Raw genomic sequence first — 23,158 nt, forward strand, 5'->3', positions numbered from 1 at the left:
AAAAGCCTAAATATTAGTCTTTTAAACCTTTAAATGAGTCTTTTTAAGCCTAAAAATAAGTCTTAATCAAGTTCCGCCATCTTGGATTTTGTCCGCTTTGACCGCTCCCATTTCCTGCAAAAGCCTAAAAATTAGTCTTTTAAATCTATAAATAAGTCTTTTTAAGCCTAAAAATAAGTCTTAATTAAGTTCCGCCATTTTGGATTTTGTCCGCTTTGACCGCTCCCATTTCCTGCAAAAGCCTAAAAATTAGTCTTTTAAACCTATAAATAAGTCTTTTTAAGCCTAAAAATAAGTCTTAATCATGTTCCGCCATCTTGGATTTTGTCCGCTTTGACCGCTCCCATTTCCTGCAAAAGCCTAAAAATTAGTCTTTTAAACCTATAAATAAGTCTTTTTAAGCCTAAAAATAAGTCTTAATCAAGTTCCGCCATCTTGGATTTTGTCCGCTTTGACCGCTCCCATTTCCTGCAAAAGCCTAAAAATTAGTCTTTTAAACCTATAAATAAGTCTTTTTAAGCCTAAAAATAAGTCTTAATTAAGTTCCGCCATTTTGGATTTTGTCCGCTTTGACCGCTCCCATTTCCTGCAAAAGCCTAAATATTAGTCTTTTAAACCTTTAAATGAGTCTTTTTAAGCCTAAAAATAAGTCTTAATCAAGTTCCGCCATCTTGGATTTTGTCCGCTTTGACCGCTCCCATTTCCTGCAAAAGCCTAAAAATTAGTCTTTTAAATCTATAAATAAGTCTTTTTAAGCCTAAAAATAAGTCTTAATTAAGTTCCGCCATTTTGGATTTTGTCCGCTTTGACCGCTCCCATTTCCTGCAAAAGCCTAAAAATTAGTCTTTTAAACCTATAAATAAGTCTTTTTAAGCCTAAAAATAAGTCTTAATCATGTTCCGCCATCTTGGATTTTGTCCGCTTTGACCGCTCCCATTTCCTGCAAAAGCCTAAATATTAGTCTTTTAAACCTTTAAATAAGTCTTTTTAAGCCTAAAAATAAGTCTTAATCAAGTTCCGCCATCTTGGATTTTGTCCGCTTTGACCGCTCCCATTTCCTGCAAAAGCCTAAAAATTAGTCTTTTAAACCTATAAATAAGTCTTTTTAAGCCTAAAAATAAGTCTTAATCAAGTTCCGCCATCTTGGATTTTGTCCGCTTTGACTCCTCCCATTTCTTGCAAAAGCCTAAAAATTAGTCTTTTAAACCTTTAAATAAGTCTTTTTAGGCCTAAAAATAAGTCTTAATCAAGTTCCGCCATCTTGGATTTTGTCCGCTTTGACCCCTCCCATTTCCTGCAAAAGCCTAAAAATTAGTCTTTTAAACCTTTAAATAAGTCTTTTTAGGCCTAAAAATAAGTCTTAATCAAGTTCCGCCATCTTGGATTATGTCCGCTCTGATCCCCTCGCATTCTCGAAAAAGACTAAAATTTAGGCTTTTTGACGATAACATAAAGCCTAAAATTTAGGCTTTTTCGTACTAAAACGAAACTAGTCTTTTAAAGACTAACCCATCATTAGGCTTAAAAAGACTTAACACGGTTAGGTTCGATAAAGCCTAATTTTAAGTCTTAAAAGACTAATGTCGGCTTTGCGTGCGTGGCGTCGCTATTTTTAGACCACATTTTCCACTTTTTCTCATCGAAACCGACTACATTATCGACTTCATTTTGCTGGGCGAGATAAATACTGCAAAAAAAAAAACAAACAAAAGGTCTATTCCCGTACTGCAGAATTCTGCAATTCTGCACGAAATCGGCAGCAGAGCGTTCCCGTACTTTTCTGCAACATAAGTAACTTTTTTCCCAGGCAGAACTTCTGCAATGAGAGAGACAGAAGTTGCAGCAAAACCGTTCCCGTACTTTTCTGCAAGCTCTCTCTTTTCTTTCTTGTTGAAAAGTGACTGCAAGTTGGTGTGATGGATGTTGAGTACACGCTTACATAAAGTTTGCAATTTTGGTGAAATCAAGCATTTTATTATTAGTTGTAATATTTTTTTTGTTTTATTATCACTAAATCGAATTAGTCTTTTGAAGAGACGTTTGTATATTTTGAATTGATGATTTTTTTGGGTAATTAGTTTTTTATGTCTGGTTTTATTGAGAACGATTTTTTGTGTTAACGATTTCATGCTTAGTTCATTAATGTAAATGATATAGCGATATTTTTTAGTGTTAAAATGATAACTTTTTGAATAGACTAAATATGTGTGTTTAACTAATAGGTAAATTTAATTGCCAAATAATAATTTGTACCTTTAACGGTGCTACCAATTTGTATTCTTATTTGAACCAAAAAATGTGATGTAATTTAGTTGAATTCTTAAATTTTAGGAAGTTTAAATTCTAAAATTCGGAAATTCTTAAATGCGCCATCTCGAATCACAAAAAGTACATTTTTTTGGAGTCGTTAGAAAATCAGGTTTAGAGGATTTAGAGATTGAACATTTTAACGAGTTCTTCGGAAAATAGAGTACGAACTGTTTCTATGTTTTTAATATTTGAGTTTTCATTATTTTATGTACAGAATTTTAAAATTTTACTTATTTTAGTTTTTTTAGTTTCTTAATTTTTTATAATTTTTTTAAATTGTAACTTTTGGATTTTTGGTGTTCTGAACTTTGAAAAAATCAAACTTTTGATTCATTTATGTCGAATTTAAAAATATTTGAATTTTTAAGTTTAGGAACTTTTAAGTTAGAAACCTTTATTTTTTATTTCAGATTTTGAAAATTAAGATGTTTTTGAAATTTTCAATGTTTAATTTTTAATTATTTGAATTATCATGCTTTGAATTTCTGATTTATTGTTTTTTTTTGTTCAGAAATAAATATTTGCATTTTTAAATTTCTCTAATATCTGATTTATTTTTTTCAAGTTTCTCAATTTGAAATTTTTTTTTTTTATATTTTTAATCACGAATTTCTTAATTTTCAGATTTATAAATTATGAGTTTCGAAATTGTAGAGTTTGTGATTCATTTTTTTTTATTTGTCAATTTCGCTGCGTCACCGTTGTTCTTCGATGTGAAATCCAATCATAATTTATTTATGTTATCTTTCAAACATTTTGCTATTAAAACATGTATTTATGGTCTATATAAATTTACCTTCTATATTAAACCTTTTTATTTTTTTAATTATGTTTTTTAAACGTACCTGCCATTCTCATTTCTTAAATTGTTTACCTAATGTAAAAGTTTTGAGTTGTTTCTAATATAAAATGTCTACCTAAGCATTATTAATTTCTAGTTTAATAAATGGTACATGCTTGATTTTTTAGATAAAATGTTGATTTGCATAAAAAATAAGTCCCCGTTCTAGAGGTAAACTTCTTTCAATTACAATTTTTGTCAATCCATTTTTTAATTGTTTTGATAATTAAAAAAAACTTCAATACCCAATTTGAGTAAATCCACTCAACTGTGTACAACATTGCAGAAAAAGTAGTGGAACGCGCTACCCAGGCAAAAGTTTTGCGGCTTCTCTCCTTGCAGAACTTCTGCAAAAGAGAGAGATGAAGAGAGCGAGTACGTGCTGCAAAAAAGTACGGGAACGTGCTGCAAAAAAGTGACTTATGCTGGCTGCAGAATTCTGCAGAAGCTGCAGAAATTCTGCAATTCTGCAAGTACGGGAATAGACCTAAAATCAGCTGTCATTTTAGCACCAATCTTTGCTACGGAACTCCTACCATCATGGACCAGTCTCGAATCTCAAATTCCGGTAAGAATACGGATAAATAAACCCTAAACGCTCACATGACAACCAACACAACCCCCTCCAGGACCCCACTACGCCGCCGGTCCATCTCTAATTCCCTCGCTGGTCCGTCAACGGGAACCGGACTCCTCCCCGGCGGAAATGGCCCAGCTCTGCCGTCTGCTGCTGGCCAGCGGCTTTCTCGAATACGAAGCCCAACAGATCTCCCGGCTCCAGTACTGCACGGCCATTCAATTCTTCCGGCGTGACGACACCGACCGGACGCTGCTGGTCGCTCCGTTCCCGCTGCGCATTTCGATTCGTCAATATCCGGAGCGGTGGTTCGACGAGACGTTCTACCAGCAATTCCAAGCCTATCTGCTAAAGTGCGTGGCCGATCTGGACCATATCGGTGTGCCCCGGCCCCAGATTGCGTCCCAGATGCTGGTGGCCGGTTACATGCTGCTGCTGGTGCGGGACCGTGCCGGCGTTTCGACGCTGCAGAAGATGATAAGGAACGTGCGCTTCCAGGGCTGGCGCATGAAGGAGCCGACCGTGTCCGAGAGGCAGGCGTTTTACTACGGAGCCAAGGTGGCTGATCCTAGTCGAATGCAGGTGATTCCGTTGGGTGCTGCGCCGAAGAAGAAAAAGGTCAAGAATCGTAGCAAGAAGCAGAACAAAGCCTTGCAAAAGGTTCGGGAACCGCCCAAAGTTGAAGAACTAAACTACGAGGCTGGTTACGATCCGGGGAGTTGTCGAGCGGCCGACTCGGTGGACGCTTTGATGGACCAGAGATACGACGAACTCAGTAATAGCTTCTTCCACGAAGATCAAGCGACGGACAGCTTGATTAACTTCCAGGCCGCGGACTGAACTCAACGGAATGTAATATCTCATGCAGTAAAGACAGGTACGCTGAACTAAGTAAATAAAATGAATTTATTGAACAGATCGCCGCTACTTCCCATCGAACCGATTCAGCATCGCGTACAAATCTTCAACTTTATTGGTCGGACTGGTGCTCCTTGCGGGTTGCGAAGCGCTCTGCCTGTTCAGCAGTGGCACTCCGTAGGGATTGTCCGGATCCTCCTCGACGCCCTCGACCGGTTTGAAATTGGCCCATCGACTCGTTCCACCACTCGACGTCGCCTCGCCCCAAGCCTTGTCCCAGCTGAGACTGAATTCGTCACTTGTTTTCGGTTCCTCTGGAGCAGCTTGAGTTGCAGGTTGATTCCATTTGAGGTTGTCGTCTGGGGTGGGCGTAATCACGATGTTATTACCAGCCCGGGTGTTGATGGTTGGAATCGTTGAGGACCACTTGAGGTTCGCCGCAGTGGTGGCGCTTTTCGGGGCGGAACTGTTGTCCGGAACAGCCGCTAGCGACGGAATCGGACGTGGTGCTTCTTCGGCTTTGGGCTTTTCACTTATGGCCGGATTAACCCAGGAGTACTTGGTTGGGTCCGCTGGCGGTTTCGTTGGTCCGGTCGTAATAGTCGCGATTTTGAAAACCGGTTCCGGCTCGGGCTCCGGTGGTTTGGGCTGTTCTGGAGGAAGTGGTGGCGGTTCTGCGAAGACTTCGACCTCCGGGGTGACCACGGTGGCTTTCTCGACGACGGTTGGTGGCACCACGATGGGACACGCCCAAGTAAAAACAGGTTGCGTTAGCAGCGCTGGATCCAAGGTCTGTGAATTCGGTGGAGGTGGAACTGGCAGCGGTGGTGGTGGGACGTTGAATACTTTGGGAATGTCTGGGACGGGACTCGCTTGGTCTGCTTTAGGTACTTTCGGTCCAGTGACTGTGGATACAGATGCAGTTTCCTCGTCATCCTGTCCAAAACCTGCTGGAACGGCACCCAAGTTGGCACGTGCTCCCTTCCAGGACCACTTGAAGGCAGGTTTGGCGATCGGAGCGGCCTTTTTCGTTTTGGCCACCACAGGAACAATGATATCTTTCTTTGCCGGACCCTTGCTACTGCTTGGCGTAGGTTCAGGTTCAGGTACAGCAATCGCAACCGGTGGCGCCTCTTCCGGCTTAGGACTCGGCGCCTTCAACAGTCGGTCCAGGTTGCCACTATTCGGAAATGGCAACGTTAGCACCGGCTGGCTCCTAAATAACGCAATCTCGCTAGCAATCTCCGGCGAAACCATATCCCGGAACGTGGGCCTCACCGCGGCCACCTTTGCCACCGGCGCTCCAAATGATTCCCCAAACTGCGGGTGAAAAGTACTCTTCCTTTTAGCCTGCACGTTACGTCGATTCCCGAAGAAATAGTCCTGAATCCGGTGCTGCCGCCCTGCGGCCAATTCCACCTCGTCGTGCATCACCACCAAAAAGTCAAACTTTTGAAAGGCAAACACGGTGGCCTCTTCGTAGGTGTAGAGTCCCCGGTCCAGCAGCCATTGAACGCGCGCCGGATAGCCCAGGTCGGCGGGTTTCTGCGAGAACGTGGTCATCATCAGCGAACGCAACGGCATCTGCACCAGCAGCGCGGCTTGGTCCTGGTCCCGGCCCTGGTCCACCAGCCATTCGAATTTGATGATTTCTTTGGCTTCTCGGGCGGCCTCCGCCGGCGTAAATCCTTCGGCCAGGAACATTTTGTAGCGCTGCTCCAGGTCTGTGGCGACGCAACTATCGTCGGATTCCGGCTGTCCGGTGTAGAGATTCATGATTGTGGCTTTGTTGAACTATCACTGTGCTTTAAGATCTGTGAAAGAGTTATCCGTGTTATTTAAAATTACATTTAATTAAATAAAAATCTAAATCAGACTTTTCAGACAAGATCTTTTACTGTCGCTCTAATCTAGTCCGTCCCATATGTAAAAACAGCAAGCCGAGAAAAACGCAAGACAAATTTGTCCCGCACATAAAGCTACGTGTTAGGATTTTACGAAAAAATGAAATTTTCTCCAGTTTTCTGGAATAAACTACTATATTTTATAAGTTTTTCTGATAGTTTACATGATTTTGGACCAAGCTGCATCTGCATCATTAACTAAAAATTGACGAAATTACATATGGGACGGACTTGATTTGAGCGGCAGTTTACTGCCGCTCTAATCTAGTCCGTCCCATATGTAAAAAGTGAGTGCTGAGATAACGCTGTGAGAAGCCCAAAAAAAGTTTCACCATTTTTCTCATTCTAAACCAAAATTTTCGATCTAATTTTTTATACAGTTATTTCGATATCAGTCTAAAAAACACCACTATCATAAATTTGAAGCTAAATTTGTGGAATTTTCACAAAGAGACCGACTTGACTTTATTTGTCCATAAATAAAGTCAGGTCAGTCATGGTATCAAGGTAGGCTTGAACATTTACACCAGAGGTTCAACCTTATTCAACTGTCATTTCCAGGTTTGTTTTGGTAGTTTCCAAGTAATTAATGGTCACCAAATAATACAAATTTGTTTATTTCAGATTTTTATAGAATTTCAAGATACAAAAATATGACCAGCAACGACACCAGAAATTTTTAAAATAATACAGAGGCAAATGACATAGGAATGCAAATCTCAACTGCTTAACCCCTTGAAATTAATTACAAAAAATCCGCTTTTCGGAGGTGGAATCTTTTCCAGAACCAGGATCAAGCCTATTAATTCAAGACAAAATAGAACTGATTGTATGGTGTAGATATAAGCCATAACGGTATGCATTTTATTTTTTCTATTCGTGGTTTTCCCTTGAAAAAGAAAGAAAGCAAAAAGGTTTGAATTATTTCGTTTTCAATATTCAAATATTTCTTCAGAAATGAACAGTTAATGATATTTTCAAGCTTTACGTATTCATAAAGACAAACTCTGTAAAATTTAAACAATTCTGCATCCACTCAAACGATTTGCGAGGCATTTCTATATGAGGAACTGATTTGCTTTTATTTTGCATATGGGACAGCACGAAAGTCATATTTATTTTGGCATTTTTAGAACAAACATGCCTTGTTTATTCGAAAGGCTATAATAATATGTAACAACAAGACTTTTGTGAAGTTTATCTCATTTTTGACAAAAATACATATGGGACGGACTAGATTGGAGCGGCAGTTTAGTTCAGCATGAAAAACCTTTTACGTTTTCTCAAAATCACTAAATAATAATACAAATACCTATTTTTTAGGTACGCTACTGAAATTTAATCTTTTCATGTCTAATATTTCTGATGAAAGGTAAATGCTTAACTTAGATCCACACAGATTAATTTTGTAGCAATTACGTACTATCTTTGATAACGATCTAAAATCGATTTAAAATAAGCATTTTTTTCAGTAGTCCATTTGGCGTTATCCAGGCTGCACCACGAGGAGGCGGAACTACGCTACAGCCCGCAAATTTTGAGTGCGCTTTTAAAGTGCAACTTAGTGCAAAACTTTCTTTAGAATTACGTTAATTTTCATCAAAGCAGACAGTTACTGTTAGGACGAGAGGAGGAGCCTGACTAAACATTCCAAAAAGGGGCGTGGCTTACAAGATTTCTAATGACGTTCGATACTCCCCTCTCGCGACCTTCGAATGCAATTTCCTGAAGGGACAAAAGAATCTTTGGTGAGAGCGCGTTGACGACGTAAAGAGGAGGAGTAATGGAAAGAAAATTTCTTTGCTAGGAATCTCGAAACAAAATAAGAGATTTCGTGGTGTGTAGGAATCATGAAATGATAGTTTTTCCAACACTCTGTTTTTAGGTATTTTCTAATTTTTGATTGTCGAGCTTAAGGGATTACATACATGTAAATCGGCAATAATGTCGGAGGCTGGTATGAGCAGACACTTTTTTTTTTAATCTGTATTCAGGGTACTAAAATATATATTTTCATCTATAAATAAAACAAATTTGTTTGTTTGTTTGTTTATTTGTTCAATTTTGATTTTTTTTTTTTGAGGACATTTGGTTGCATCATTTCCGAGATATAGATATACAGCAATTCCCCACGAAAACAGCATGGAAAAAAACAAAAGTGTTCGGATCGGGTTCAAAATTTTTCTGGGGGTTCTCTGGCCGAAATAATTAGACCCGTATTTTTTTGTTTGGTCATTAGGGTGAGCTATGCCGTGTTAGGGTGGTCTGAAAAATGGCCATTTTCGTCGATTTTCGCAAAAACCACTTTTTTCGAAAAATCATAACTCCTCGCCATTTCAACCGATTTCAATTGTCTTATACGCAAATGAAAGGTGATAAGTTGGCCTATCAAAGAAAAATAATAAAAAGTTTCAAAAATCTAGCCTTACATATGAAAAGGTCGAATGAAACTTTAAAATGCCGTTTTAACGGTGTCTGGACCAAAGAGCCCATGTCTGGAAATATTTTTATCGGATTCCCCGGACATTTTTACATAACATACTAAAAAATGGGAGGAGTTCATTAACAGGATTCTGAGATATGATTTTTTGAAAATAAAATCCGTGTTTTTCGACGCGCCGCGCGCAAAAACACGAAAATGACAAAATCGGCAAAAAATCAACTTTTTCCACTAAAACTGCGATAACTTAAAAATTTCAGCGATGACCTATACATGTCTGGGTACCAAAATTTTCGTAATTGAAAGACGCAACTTTTGGTATCCAGACATGTATAGGTCATCGCTGAAATTTTGAGGTTATCGCAGTTTTAGTGGAATAAGTTGATTTTTTGCCGATTTTGTCATTTTTGTATTTTTGCGCGCGGCGCGTCGAAAACGCGGATTTTATTTTCAAAAAATCATATCTCAGAATCCTGTTAATGAACTCCTCCCATTTTTTAGTATGTTATGTAAAAATGTTCGGGGATTCCTATAAAAATATTTCCAGACATAGGCTCTTTGGTCCAGACACCGTCAAAACGGCATTTTAAAGTTTCATTCGACCTTTTCATATGTTAGGCTAGATTTTTGAAACTTTTTATTATTTTTCTTTGAAAGGCCAACTTATCACCTTTCATTTGCGTATAAGACAATTGAAATCGGTTGAAATGGCGAGGAGTTATGATTTTTTTTAAAAGTGGTTTTTGCGAAAATCCACGAAAATGGCCATTTTTCAGACCACCCTAAGACGGCGTAGGTCACCCTAATGGCCAAACAAAAAAATACGGGTCTAATTATTTCGGCCAGGGAACCCCCAGAAAAATTTTGAGCCCGATCCGAGCACTTTTGTTTTTTTTTCATGCTGTTTTCGTGGGGAATTGCTGTATATGTAGTTTGCAGTTTCAAAAAAACGGGTGCCACGATATCTCAAAATTGCTTTGGCCAAATCTGGTCAAAATTTTTGCGAAGGCCGATTTTCAAAAAAAAAAAAAACAAATTAAGAAAAGTTAAAAATATGTTTATCATCATTTCATTCGCAATTCGCAATTCGCAATTTTCAGTGTAAGAACGGGCCTTGACCGATCTTATGCACTAGGTTCCCGACGAACACGCACTGCCCTTACACCTACATCTCACCCTTGCTCTGAGTCAGTACGAGCAGCACGCTAGAACACGCTTTGAGTGTTCGTGCCAGGCATGCACACCTTCTTTTCCGGTTACGCATTTTAACTCGGCCGGGGGTGGTACATTACGTAGGGTTTGATGTAAGTATAAGCGCCTAACCGTTTAAAGTGTGCCTAACAACTTTCATTTAAGCAAAAACTGTTATATTTTTAGATTGAATTAAAAAACTAATTGTTATTTACTGTGTATTGTTTTCTCCTGAAATCTTCCCTATTGTTGAGTCGTGTTAATATGTTGCAATTTCTTCTGTCGCGGTGTTTTGTTACAATATTTTGGTCCTAAGCATTTTAAAAAAGTTTTTCAAAAGTACAATAGTAATATTTGTGTTAATCCTTTAATCATTCCATAAATTGAGTAAGGGCTCGAACCTCACTTGCTTAAGAAAAAGGTGAAGTTTCAAAACAATGGACAGTGAAGGAAATATACTATGTAAAGAATCAAAAGTAAAAGAAAGATAGTAATTTATGAAGTAGATAAAGAAATTAACAATAGTTAATAAATAGAGGTAACAAACAAGCTTAGATTGTATTCAGGGTGAAAAGGCACATGATAAACAAAATTGACATCGCTGCCAAATTAAGGGAAAGCAGACAGTTTGTTACAGCAGCATCAATTGGTAAAATAGAGTGGAAAAGCGTTGAGAAATAAGAGAATCAAATAAGTAAAATCGAAATCAAATAGAGGATAGTAAACAGAAGCCGTTTTAGAAAATCAGTGAAACAAAAATAAACCGAAAATAGCTGTTAGCTGAAATGGAAAGAAGAGAAACCCCGTTCTGCGATGCTCAGGTACATCCACAGCAGTTGACTCAACATACTGCGAATCAAAACAATACCGTCTACAATCACAAATTACTTCCCTTTCCCACATTGTCGCGCCCCTTTCTTTTAGCCGTCTCTACTCTGACCCTCGCTGGTCAAAGGTTTTCGAGTCGTTTCCACAGGCCACCAGCTAGGTTACACCTTGTCATCATGATGACTAAACCAAGCCAACGTGGAGGTAAGAAAATAGGACACTTGCAAGGAACCAGAGCCATGCTGTTTTGTCCAAACAGCACTACGGATGTAGTTGGGCTCCTTCCGGGATGTTCCTCGCCTAGGTGTGTCAACCGACGAGTATCATCAGTATCATGCACCCTTGGCCTGCATATGTTTATCATCATTTCATCATATTAAAACCGTCAGTTTAAGATTTTTGTATTTTTTCAAAAAGCAAAATTACAAAATCGGACTTCGTCATAGACACGTTATATGTCTTGAGTCTTTACCCCAAATTTTAGCTCATTTGGTCCATCTCATCTCGAGATGTCTTGGCACCCGAAAATCAACTCTGGCTTAGAGAAAACACTCTCAAAGTTTGACAGTTCGCTTTACGCATGGCAAAATTTATAGCTTAAATCAGTGAGTAACAACTTTTAAATGGATTTAACAATTTTGCAGTAATATGAAATTTAGAGATTTTCTACATGCATTTAACTCCTTAGATATAACTCCTAAACTGCGCTCAAGTGATTTAAAATCTTTAAATCCAAGTTGGCGGCCAATATGGCGTTGACGAAGTATTGTAAAATGCATTTTATTATTTAATAGGCAATCAACTATTCAAATTTAACTAAAATGGGGTCGCAGAAACTGAATTTGATGTTTCTAACAAAAAACAAACAAAAATGTTTTGTCGTAATTCGATTATCCGAAGTCTCATACAAACCTTCAGATAATCCAAACTTCGGATTATCGAGTCTGAACTGTATGTTAAAATTACATGTTTAAATTAAATCTTTAGTAGAAAACAGGCAATGTACAACGCGACGTTTTAAAAGTTATTTTCTTTAAACATTTGGGTGGAGAAGATTTTATAAAATTCATAGTTTACAACATATATGCAAATACACTTCAATCGTTGTGCCAACTTCTTTAAGAAAAAAGCTGGTATATATTTCTTTATTTCTTTTTTTTCGGTAGCCGGTGAATACGACTTTTTTGTTCACCAAAAAAACCATTTTGCATCATTACTTCAGGCTCAGAAATTTTCATATAATTACAGAAAATTGTCTATGGTATAATTTTGACAGCTGTCCATCAAAAAACTGTATAAAAAATATTCAAAAATAGGTATCTTGAAACGATTTTTAAATAACTGAAGGAGGTTTTAGACTATGTCACACAAACAAAAAAACCAGCGAGTTTGTTTGTCATAGTCTAATATGTACTTTAGTACTAAATTTTTCAAACATTTTAAAAGAAAAAATACGAAATCTGACTAGAGGTGCATAATTCCATGATGTACCTAATGTTAGCATAACAGCACTTTGGCGTTCAATCACACTTCCATGAACAAGGTTTTAACCGAAATCGAGGTATAAATAGCCCTGTAGGACGTGAACAAAGCAAGTTACGAAATAGAAAGAAAGTGATCAGAATCAGGGGTTTGTTGTCGTGTTTATTTACCGAACTCAATTATGTAATATGCTTATCGAGAAAAAAAAATATGAATTCATGTATGTGAAGTTCATGGAATTTAAAAGAAATAAATAATATTTTCCGGTTCGTCAGTAAAATTCTCCAGTTTTTCTCGAGATGACCACTTAAAATTTTAGGCGGTTCTGTTTCTACTTACCAAATTTCCTGCCTCCCAAATCAAAAGGCACTTGTGATACACTGCAATTTGCAACCAACAAAACTCGACTTCTGTTAACGGAACGTATATAGAATTCAACCTTTTTTTTTATTCCATTTCAACGAGATATACCGAAAGAGAATTCAATCACTTCACACCACAACAACACCACCACTCAACACTTGCGCGTTTCGACCATCGCGACCGCCATCCGGCTCTGGGGACTGACCTCGCCGCCGGCCAGCAGCACCACCAACAGCCCGTTCACCGAAATGGCCCCGTACAGCTTCCGGACCCAGCCGTCAATCTGTCGGATCTTGTTGCGCTTGGCGTCCACCGTGGCCAGATCTTCCGGCTTGAGCTGGATGCAGCTCAGGTTGAAATCGTAGTTCAAGCACTTGTCAACGGTCTGCTCGATGACGGCCTCGTCCGAGTCCAGCTTCTGGAAGCAGAGCAGCTTCTTCACATCGGCGTTCGCCTGCATCGCTTCACCGAAATAGTTGCCAAAGTTGTCCAAATTGTTGGCGCTCGTTACGATTGCGGACTTTTTGTTCTTCTTGCGGGCTTGCCCAAACAGCGTTGTGGTTATTTCCGTCGTGGTTGCATCGGCCCCGAAGCGTTGAACTTCCTGTTGGGTCGCGATTCCAATGCGGCTGGCCTTTTTGTGATAGTTTCGGCGATCTTGAAGCCACTGATCGCCGTAGTAAATGTTCTTGGACAGCTTCAACTTGACGAGCGCCAACGAGGCGGAACAATCTTCGATCGAGTTGTGACCTCCGGCGGAACTCTGAATGTCCTGCTGGAGAAACTTTTTCGCCAGCACCTTCAGCTTTGTCTTAGTTCCGGCCGTGCCGGTCACGTTGAACAAAATACTCGTATCGATCACGTACGGGTGCATCATCTTCAGTGCGTTCAAGTCAAAGTTCAACGACTGACCCACCAGGATCGCATCCGGGGGCAGTTTGTTCTTCAACTCCCGGTGCACGTCCTTCAACGTCTTGGACACGTTCTTCATGAGCTCGGGCGTAATTCCCGAGAATTGCGTCACGTAATCAATGATCTTGTTGTTTGGCCGCACAAGCGACTCGTAAAACTCTTGGCCCTGCTCGTCAACGATCGAAACGCGGGTGAGTTCCGACGCATTGATGCTGGTCCGACACATCTCACAATCGAGGCCAAACATCGGCGACTTGGGCGTGACCGGCGCATAATGGTCGTTCGTGGTAATGTAATCGATGTAGCGATGCTTCAGATTGCCTGCAAAGGGAGAAAAATGACGAGAACTCATTAAAAAAAATCTGCTTTGCCAGCGATTTAACGCCCTTTGTTTATCGCATGGAAGTTTCAGTTTCAAGTGGCAGAGAGTTGTGTAAACAAAGACAGTCTTGTCGTATGAATGACTCACCCGTTAGTGGCAGTGGGTAATCTTCGTTGATCATCTGGATCGGCGACAGCAGCAGTTGCGTCCGCGGGAACTTGTCCCCCGGGGGCAGATCCAGCTCGCTGTAGTCCGGATCGACACCGGCGTCCGAACCGGCAATGTTGTTGAAAATGCTTCGCCGGATCAGCAGATGGTCCTTGCAGCCGAGCATCGCGGCCTCCAGCGAACCGTACTCGGCCAGCAGGATGTCCTTGTGGGTGTCGGACAGCGGAACGCAGGCCAATTCCTCAACCAACCTGTCGCTCGGTGCCACCACCTGTAGAATGTGCTGAAATATCTTCTTACACTCGGGCATTTCGTGCTCGAACTCGGCAAAGTCGTCCGACGTGAGACCCTCCACCAGCAGCACCGTCGTGTGGGTCAACTTGGCCGATTTCTCCAGCGCAACCCAACGGCCCGGACTCATCGGAGAATCGGTCCGCAGCAGTGTGTGCATCAACAGCGCCTGCACGTCATCCATCAGCAGCGGAACCCGGTCCTCGGGCTTTGTCTTCATCAACGCTTCCTGGCCAACCTCCTTCAGCCGCAGCTTCGGAACGTTCCGCATCCTGTCCCGTTTTTTGTTGACTTCCGTCTTCAGCGTTTGATAGTCGACTTCCTCGAGTTTTGCCTTTTTCTGCTCTGGTTGCTGCGATTCCTCTGCCGATTCCGCTGACGGTGTTGTTTGTTTGACAGCTGCTGTCTCTCTATCTCGCTCGTTCAGCTCCATCAATTCCAAAAATGCCAAAGCCTTTCGTTTCTTCCGCTCCAGGCGTTGATCCTTTTTGCTTTGATTTGCCGAATCTGGTTTCATTTGCTGCACAGGTGAGAGTTAACATTCAATGGATTAATCGAAACAACCATTAAAAATCACAAAGATATTCAATCCGTTGGAACAAATCGAACCTGAAGATTCCCTCGTGTATTTTCGCAAGACTCCCTGCGACTGAGCACATCTTTGAGTTTTGAAAGGGCAACACGTACACGTTCGTTTAAATTTATCTGAATCTGAGGCAGTTACTTTTGCCATCAATGGCGTTTACCCAAATTTGACTTGTTTAAAATTTATTTTGTAATATTTGAGACAAAAACACAAAGTTTTAATTCAAAATATCGTTGAAATTTTATTTTTTCTTTTGTAATTCAACTGTCTTCAACCCTTGTCGCCAAGCATAAACTTAAAAGGTCAATCGTCCCAGCGGTGACTCCCATCGTGAAACTTCTTCCGGTTTCGCCCAAACATTCCCGGACTCCGGTCGGCCCAGGTTACGTGAAAAATCCCAATCTCTTGCAGCGTGGGCTGCCTCGCCTCGATTCCGATGGCCCGTCGCATTTCGGGAAGCAAGTCGCGCACAAAATTGGCGCTAAAGTTCTCCTCCATCAGCACCAGCACGTATCCACCATGGAAAAAGATGCTGACGGGCTTGCTGAACTGGGACTGGTCCAGGAAGGAATCGTTTATGAAATCGCGAAACGGTTGCATCTGGCTCTCCGTGGAAATCCACTCGCGCGGATAGTTTGGCAAGCAAAACCGCACCGGAACCAGGCTGGGATGTTCGTACAACAGTTCGGCAAATCTACGCCAGAGCTTTTCCACTTCATGCCGAGTGAACCCGTTTTCCAGCAGGTTCGAAGTGATCGGGGCTTGCTTTTTGGCAAGTTTGTTCATCTCCTTCCGCCGAGCTGCTTTGCGTTTCGCGATCTCCGGATTGCTCGATGATTTTCCTGTTGTAGCAACATTATATTTATATTTATTTTAAAGTTACAATGGCGGTTTACTTACTTTTTCCCATAGTTTCTATTGCAGTAATTGCATTTGCTTCGAATAGAAAATTTTCAGTTGAAATTTTTAATTAAATGAATGCAACAGATTGATTGCAAACAAAAGCGGAATTTTGACAGGTTTTTAACACACTTATCCTAAATAACACATCCTTAGTGTTTTTGCCTTCCGCACCTTACTGAGGAAAGGTTATAAAATCACTCGGATAATGAACTTTTTAATTGGGTACTAAAGCCCTATGTCAATTTTTATGTACAACGGTAGAAAACACGATAAAAACCATTTTTGATCACTTTTTTTTCATTTTAATGCAATTTTGTTTTTTTGACTAGACAACATTTTTTCGATGGATCAACCACAGACAAACAGACGTGACTCTCCATACAAAATATTTTTGAAATACATCGTCCTTAATCAAAAAACCAAATCACGACGACGCCAGCGCTGCCTGGTGAGCTGATGCCGAATCGCAGCCCAAATATACCCATACAAACTCATTACTGTCATGTGTTATGTCAGTGTATGCGTGAGACAATCAAGCCTTAACGATTGTAAACATCAACAGCTGACCGAAATAATTTTGTTGTTGCTGATCGTCAGTACCCGATGCAAAAAATAAAAATCGATGTCGATGGCCGAAGATGACGGTGATCAGTTCCGTTTCCAATGGCAGAACTTCATGAGCCAAATCATGCAGCAGCAACAGCAACGACAGAGATCTAATCCCCGTTGCTTCCAAGTTCTATCGAAGTTTCCTTCTCCTCCAACAGCTCGAACACCTGGCACCATCATCAACAAGAAAACCCAGGTCACGAAAACATCAGTAGTGGCCGCCGAAATAGAAAAATCCAATTCAAATCTACCGGAATTGATCCCCACGATGGGCGTTTGGAAACATCCGCAGGGAACGTGTCCATGGCACAGTTAGGTTGCGCTAAACAACAAAAGCAAAAAGGGGAAAAGGTTCCAAAAAATCTTCCCCAACCTTTTCCTGCAAAGCCACCGTTAGATTTCCTGAATTCCATACATGTTTGTGTTCTCATTTGCTGCTTCACACGTGCTCACGCTCAACATAAAAACAAAAACACGCATCACACACACACTGAGAACAGACGGGTGAGCTGTCACGACAGCAGCGCCATCAGCGCCGGGTGAGTGGATGCCGAAACAAAATTGCATTTGAAATAACCGTTTTTGAAGGACGATGGTTTGGCACTCGAGTGTCCCGTCTGTTTGTCTGTGGATCAACTATGGCCCCTTGGAACAAGCTGTCAAGTAGGAGCTTTTCTGTCAAGAAGGACCGCGAGGTTAATTTTTCAAAATTGATTTAAAAATCCATTTTAAACTCTTTGTGGTCGTACAAAGGGTCAATGAAATCAGAAAAATAAGCTTTATCGCTGTAAAAATTAATATCAGCAATCTAAGCTTCACTTTAGGACCCAATTAGACCTCCTAGACCTATATATACTAGGGTGTTTCATCCAAAACCAAAAGTTCTCAGAATCAGGCAAACCGAGGTTCCCCTAGTAGAGGATACCCATAGGGACTCTCATTCCAAATATCAGCCCATTTGGTTGAGAATTGGCCTGTCCCCAGCGGTTTTAAGTTTACATGGAAATTACTATGGGATTTTTGTGCTTTTCGTTCAATCGTTCCTACAGGTCTGGGGACAACATGGATTCACTCGGAATAAAGACAGGTGTGTAGGGGATGGTCCAATGAACACATTCCAGAAGGAATTAGGCTTGTCCATTCTGTCCCCAAGGTGCGCATTGGATCGACGTCCGGTGTCTCCAAAACCAACGATTCATCCTTCAAAAGCATCACATTTCCTTAGTATGCTATGACGGCTAGCTGAAAACCACGACGCCCCATATGAGACGGTGAACACGTGGAGAGGCATCGATTGCATTATCAACACAAAATCATCATTTTACGTTATTTAGAATAGTTGAAATTCTTCCAGGAACATCAATAATTATAATTTTAGTATTTTAAAGAATGTTTCTGATCCAAAACTCGAGTAGATGCTCTGCCACGTGTTCACCGTCTGACATGGGGCGTCGTAATTTTCTCCTAGCCGTCATAGCATACTAAGGACAATGCGTACATTTGAAGGGTGAATCGATGATTCTGGAAACACCGGACGTCGATCCAATGCGCACCTTGGGGACAAAATGGACAAGCCTAATTCCTTCTGGAATGTGTTCATTGGACCATCCCCTACACACCTGTCTTTATTCCGAGTGAATCCATGTTGTCCCCAGACCTGTAGGAACGATTGAATGAAAAGCACAAAAATCCCATAGTAATTTCCATGTAAACTTTAAACCACTGGGGACAGGCCAATTCTCAACCAAATGGGCTGATATTTGGCATGAGAGTCCCTATGGGTATCCTCTACTAGGGGAACCTCGGTTTGCCTGATTCTGAGAACTTTTTTGTTTGGCTGAAACACCCTAATATATACCTTCATTTGTACATATCGACTCAGAATCACCAGCTGAGCAAATGTCTGTGTGTTTGGCTGTATGTAGACATGTGTACCAAATCAATGTCACTGGAATATCTCGTCACAGGCTCAACCGATTTTGGCCGGAATGGATTCAATCGATCTGTCTTAACGTCCCCTAAGTTGCTATTTAAATTCATGCAGTTTCATCATGTATTTAAAAAGTTATGTTAAAAAAACTGTTTCATATTAAATTAAAATTATGGTAAAAAGGGTGGTTTTTCCATGAAACCCTCACGTGTTATATATTTTTAGAAAGCATATGAGAAGACCTTTTAGGTGGAGTAAGAATTTTCAAGATCTGACTTACCTATCTTAAATTACAAGCAGGTTAAAAAATGGTCTGAATTCACAGCTCGTTTCAAGGGGACCACAGTTGATCCATTGATAAAATGTTGTCTTGTCAATATTTTTTTGCATTAAAATGAAAAAAAATATATAAAAAATGTTAATTGTATTTTTTTTACCGTTGCACATAAAAATTGACTTAGGGCTTTAGTACCCAGATTTTTTTACTCTAGATTTAATACCAACATTGTTAGTTAAACCAGGGCTGCGGAGTTGGGTCATATTTCAAACGACTCCGACTCCGGCTCCGGCTTTGAACAAATGGTTGGCTCCGACTCCGACTCCGGCCTACCAACTCTAGCCGACTCCGTCTCCGACTCCAGCTTTCAACAAATGGTTGGCTCCGACTCCGACTCCAAATGTTTTTAAATGTTTCAAAAGTTAGTTATCTATTATTAGTTAATTATTTTTAAAACATTGATAAATAGGATTATTTAAATACTCTCTAAGCGTCATGTTTTTCTCAAGAAAAATAAGATAAGTAAAAGTAAAGTAAACTAAATAAACGGAAAAAAGTTTCTAGATTACAAGTTTTATACGTTATGGAAACAGAAATCAAAAAATATCTTCAGTTTTAGAGGCATTTTGAGAAGAACAGCTTTGTAAGTAAATTTGGATTTACTTGCTTAACCTCAAATTTGAAAATATTTTTTTCAAAGCTAATAAATTTAAATATTAAATTGTTATTTTTGAATGAATAACTAAAAGAAACCTGGCCTTAATGATCTATTGAACATTAAAATTCAATTTGCTAACTTTAAGGCTGACATTTGTAAGAAGCACAACACAAGAACACCTTGTTTTTTAAATGACAATTTTAAACGAAACTTTTTTTTGTTTTTTTTTTTAAGACGTACATGGACATCACGCCATGGCTGAAGGAGATTATGATTGCAAATAAATAAAAAGTAAATCTTTCCCAGTTCCTGAGGGGAACACCCTTGAAGAGTATTGGGGCCGGCATTTACAAAGCGGATTCAGTGGGAGTTTCATTCTCAACTTAATGTTAACATGTTAGGGTTAATGATAACATTCCATAGGTCGCCTCTCCCTAAGGTGTCGTGATAAGGTCCAGTTTGTGACGATACACTACCTTCCCTTTACTAAGCAATCGATTCCAGAAGGGAAAAGATCACCAGTTGTGTTGGTCCAAGCCGGGATTTGAACCCCGATCTATCGCTTACGAGGCGGAAGCGTTACTACTGGGCTACATGGCTCGGTCATTGCAAATCAATGTATCTAAACAATTTCTTCGTGGAAAGGATGCTTAAGATGTCCTTTTCAAATATCTGTGGCATGGAAAATATTTTAACCTGAAAATTTTTAATTGATTTTGATTTTAAAATTTTATATACTTTAAAAAGGAGGTGCACGATACTTCGTGAATCTTCACCTAAAACGAAGCTTTTTGGATGATCTTGCGCCTCCATCAAAATATATGAAAAAACTTAAAATATAATTAAAACAAATATCCACAAGTAAAATATTTTCTAGGTCACAAATATTTCATTTTTATAAGGTTCATTGATTTACAATAATTATCACCTTCCGACATATTGGCGTAAGACATACATTATGAGAAAATTCGTACCAGTTGATAATATTTTGATTGTGGGTTTTTTATTTATAATATTTGAAAAATAAATTAAAATCCTATATTTTGTTCTATAATTTTTATTATTAGTTCATTTTTGTACTGAATTCTTGAGATTTGTTCAACGATAATTCGAGCCAAACATTTCATTAGGGCACAAAACCAAAAAGTAAACATTCGGGATTATTCCACTATTCCACTCCATAGTACACTCCCTACATGCCCTCCAAGAATCAGATTGATAGCAAACAATTTCCTATTGAAAAAATCAAAAAAACAAAAGGGCACATAACAATGTTCACTCCAAACCAGAAAAAAAGTTCAATTGTGCCCTTTTCTTTTTCGTTAGTTTTTCGTGGTTAAGGAACTTTCTATGTTATAAAGTGAACTTTTCATACATTCTTAACACTAATTCTCTTCAAAACAAAGTTTGGTTAACGTTTCACCAAGGGTTTCTGCAGAAAAAAAACTTCGTCGAAATACAATATTGAATACGGCCCGCGGCTGCTGTTCAGTACACTTTTGAAGAATTTTAATGTTTCACATACCTTATCTGCTCCATTCGATCATAAAACTTCACCAATTATCAAAATTTGTAGCGAAGCAAGCTTTGCGAAAGCTGAGGTGCGATCGACAGGCCAGCTTCTAGTTCATTAAGTCTCGAACACTCAAGCGATCAAGTCGCAAATAAAGATACTATTACCCTAAACCGAGTCAAGAATTCCTTTAGGTTATGGGCACTACGAAGGAAGGAATCCCGCTGCTGACTAGCGAAAACTTCGAGAACTGGAGCTACCGCGTGAAGCTACATTTTGAAGGCGCGGAGTTAGCTTATGTTTTCTCGGCGGAAATACCTGCTGGAAATGAAGATCGCGTGAAGTTCTTGAAGCTGGATCGCAAGGCCAAGACGCAGCTGGTTGGATTCATTTCCGAGGACTGCCTTGGGATTGTGAAGGGTAAGGAGACGACGAAGCTGATGTGGCAAGCACTGGAGGGCCACTTCTTGAAGAAGTCCGTGGCTAGTCAGACCATCATCCGGATGCAGCTGGCCAGATTGCGGATGAAAGAAGGGACCGGGATGCGGAGCCACTTCCAGAGCTTCGATGACCTCGTTCGGCAGCTCAAGTCCGTTGGAGCAAAGTTGGAGGAGGGTGACCTAATTGCCCAGTTATTCCTGTCACTGCCGGAGAGTTTCGACCCTCTGGTTACTGCGTTGGAGAACCTGGACGAGAAGGAAATCTCCCTGGATTTGTGTAAACAACGGTTGCTTGCTGAGGAGGCCAAGCGGATCAACCGTATGGAAGAGTCGTCGGAAGTTACGACTGCGGCGTTTGTTGGACAGAAGAGGAAGTTCAACGGTAAGTGCCATCGGTGCGGCATGAAGGGTCATATGGTCAAGGACTGCCGGGTGAAGTTGCCTGAAGGCGAAGCGAACGCGGTTATCAATGGGACACCTGTGTCGTTCGTTGCAAACCATGCCAAATCGGGAGCAGATTCAACCAAGGTGGTGTTCTACGTGGATTCCGGGTGCAGTGACCACCTGGTGAACAACCTGGCCTGTTTGAAGGCCGTCCACAAGTTGAAGCAGCCGTTTGTTGTGGAAGTCGCCAAGGATGGCGTCTCGTTGACCGGATCTTACGAAGGTGTGCTGGAGGGCGTCACTATGGCGGGAGTTCCTGTGGAGATGAAACAAGTCGTTTTCCTGCCGGAGCTACGTGGGAACCTGCTGTCTGTGAAGAAGCTGTCGAAGGCTGGCGTTGACGTTCTGTTTACCGGCAGCCATGGACGTGAGAAGGCGGTCATGAAGTTCAACGGTGTTGTGATTGCAGAGGCATATCTACGAAACAACCTCTATGAACTGGAGCTCGAGGTAAATATGTTGGGAGGTACAGCGAACCTGTGTACTGCCGTGATGGGCAAGCAAACCCGTGAGTCGTTCAAGGGCCGACCTGAACCTGTTGTTCGGCTAGAGGAACGCGTGCACCCGCATGTGGATGGGTTGCTTAAGCTGTCAGTGTGTGACAGATCAAGTCAACAGAGGAAACAGCTGGACCTTAAAAGCCAAGAGTCATCGATGACCGGGAATATTCTCAACAAGCATGGAGACGCCCAATCCGAACCCCCGTTGTTGGTGCAAGCTCATTACGGTGAGCCAGAGGGGGATCAGTACGAAGCAGATGATGTTCCGGTGAGTCTGGATGCGGCTGAGGTTGAAATACCTCCGATCGAGGACAGCACGGATGGAGATGGACTCTGCGACGTTGCTAGAGGCGTAGGACCTGCGGATGGCGACGCGGACGACGTCGGCCAGTTGGGTGCGGAACAGGACAATCCTGGGGCGCTCCCATCGCAACAAAGAGGTGACGGCTGCTTAGAGTCAAACACTAGGCGCAGCGATAGGGAGCGCAGACTCCCAGGTAAGTTCCTGGATGTTTCGACCTTTGGAGCACACTGCGCTGTTCAGAAATTCTACCTTGCAGATCCACCTGGTAGCGATAACGAAACTCGTAACGCTATAGAAACGGACGAACTGAAGAAGAGTCTGGTTCGTGTCAAGCCAAAGAAGTCGAAATGGGTAGTCCGAGTTGATGAGTACGAAGGCGGTGCTCCTGTACGCTGCAAGGCAAAGCTCGTTGTGGAACAATTCCAGTGTGAGACCGGCCTTGACTATCGCGAGACGGTCAAACGGGTAGCGAAGCTGGACTTTTTTCGGACGAAGCTGGCTGTTGGC

General features: G+C 40.9%; 3 protein-coding genes across 3 annotated transcripts; 1 reads left to right on the forward strand and 2 right to left on the reverse strand.

Moving 5' to 3' along the window:
- Window positions 1-3,609: 3,609 nt before the first annotated feature.
- LOC120422830 (uncharacterized) lies at window positions 3,610-4,642 on the forward strand. The gene is made up of 2 exons (XM_039586367.2): window positions 3,610-3,719; window positions 3,781-4,642. The coding sequence occupies exons 1-2, from the start codon at window positions 3,692-3,694 to the stop codon at window positions 4,566-4,568; spliced, it is 816 nt and encodes a 271-aa protein (XP_039442301.1). The 5' UTR covers window positions 3,610-3,691; the 3' UTR covers window positions 4,569-4,642.
- Window positions 4,643-12,852: 8,210 nt separating this feature from the next.
- LOC120422828 (RNA exonuclease 5) lies at window positions 12,853-15,218 on the reverse strand. Its single transcript, XM_039586365.2, has 3 exons — window positions 15,097-15,218; window positions 14,176-15,007; window positions 12,853-14,027 (listed from the first exon to the last, which is right to left on the reverse strand). Exons 2-3 carry the CDS (start codon window positions 15,002-15,004, stop codon window positions 12,946-12,948), a joined length of 1,911 nt encoding a protein of 636 aa, XP_039442299.1. The 5' UTR covers window positions 15,005-15,007; window positions 15,097-15,218; the 3' UTR covers window positions 12,853-12,945.
- A 109-nt stretch (window positions 15,219-15,327) lies between these two features.
- On the reverse strand, window positions 15,328-16,130 carry LOC120422831 (uncharacterized). The gene is made up of 2 exons (XM_039586368.2): window positions 15,974-16,130; window positions 15,328-15,915 (listed from the first exon to the last, which is right to left on the reverse strand). Exons 1-2 carry the CDS (start codon window positions 15,981-15,983, stop codon window positions 15,377-15,379), a joined length of 549 nt encoding a protein of 182 aa, XP_039442302.1. The 5' UTR covers window positions 15,984-16,130; the 3' UTR covers window positions 15,328-15,376.
- Between the last annotated feature and the right edge of the window lie 7,028 nt (window positions 16,131-23,158).

The sequence above is a fragment of the Culex pipiens genome, chromosome 3 (genome assembly GCF_016801865.2).
Source record: "Culex pipiens pallens isolate TS chromosome 3, TS_CPP_V2, whole genome shotgun sequence".
NCBI classification, from domain to species: domain Eukaryota; kingdom Metazoa; phylum Arthropoda; class Insecta; order Diptera; family Culicidae; genus Culex; species Culex pipiens.

Bases quoted from the DNA above. Each gene is read 5' to 3' on its own strand.
- LOC120422830 (XM_039586367.2), top strand. From the start codon at position 3,692: ATGGACCAGTCTCGAATCTCAAATTCCG. The intron at 3,720-3,780 runs GTAAGAATACGG...AACCCCCTCCAG, and splicing joins GTCTCGAATCTCAAATTCCG to GACCCCACTACGCCGCCGGT.
- LOC120422828 (XM_039586365.2), bottom strand. From the start codon at position 15,004: ATGAAACCAGATTCGGCAAATCAAAGCAAAAAGGATCAACGCCTGGAG. The intron at 14,028-14,175 runs GTGAGTCATTCA...CTCCCTTTGCAG, and splicing joins TTACCCACTGCCACTAACGG to GCAATCTGAAGCATCGCTAC.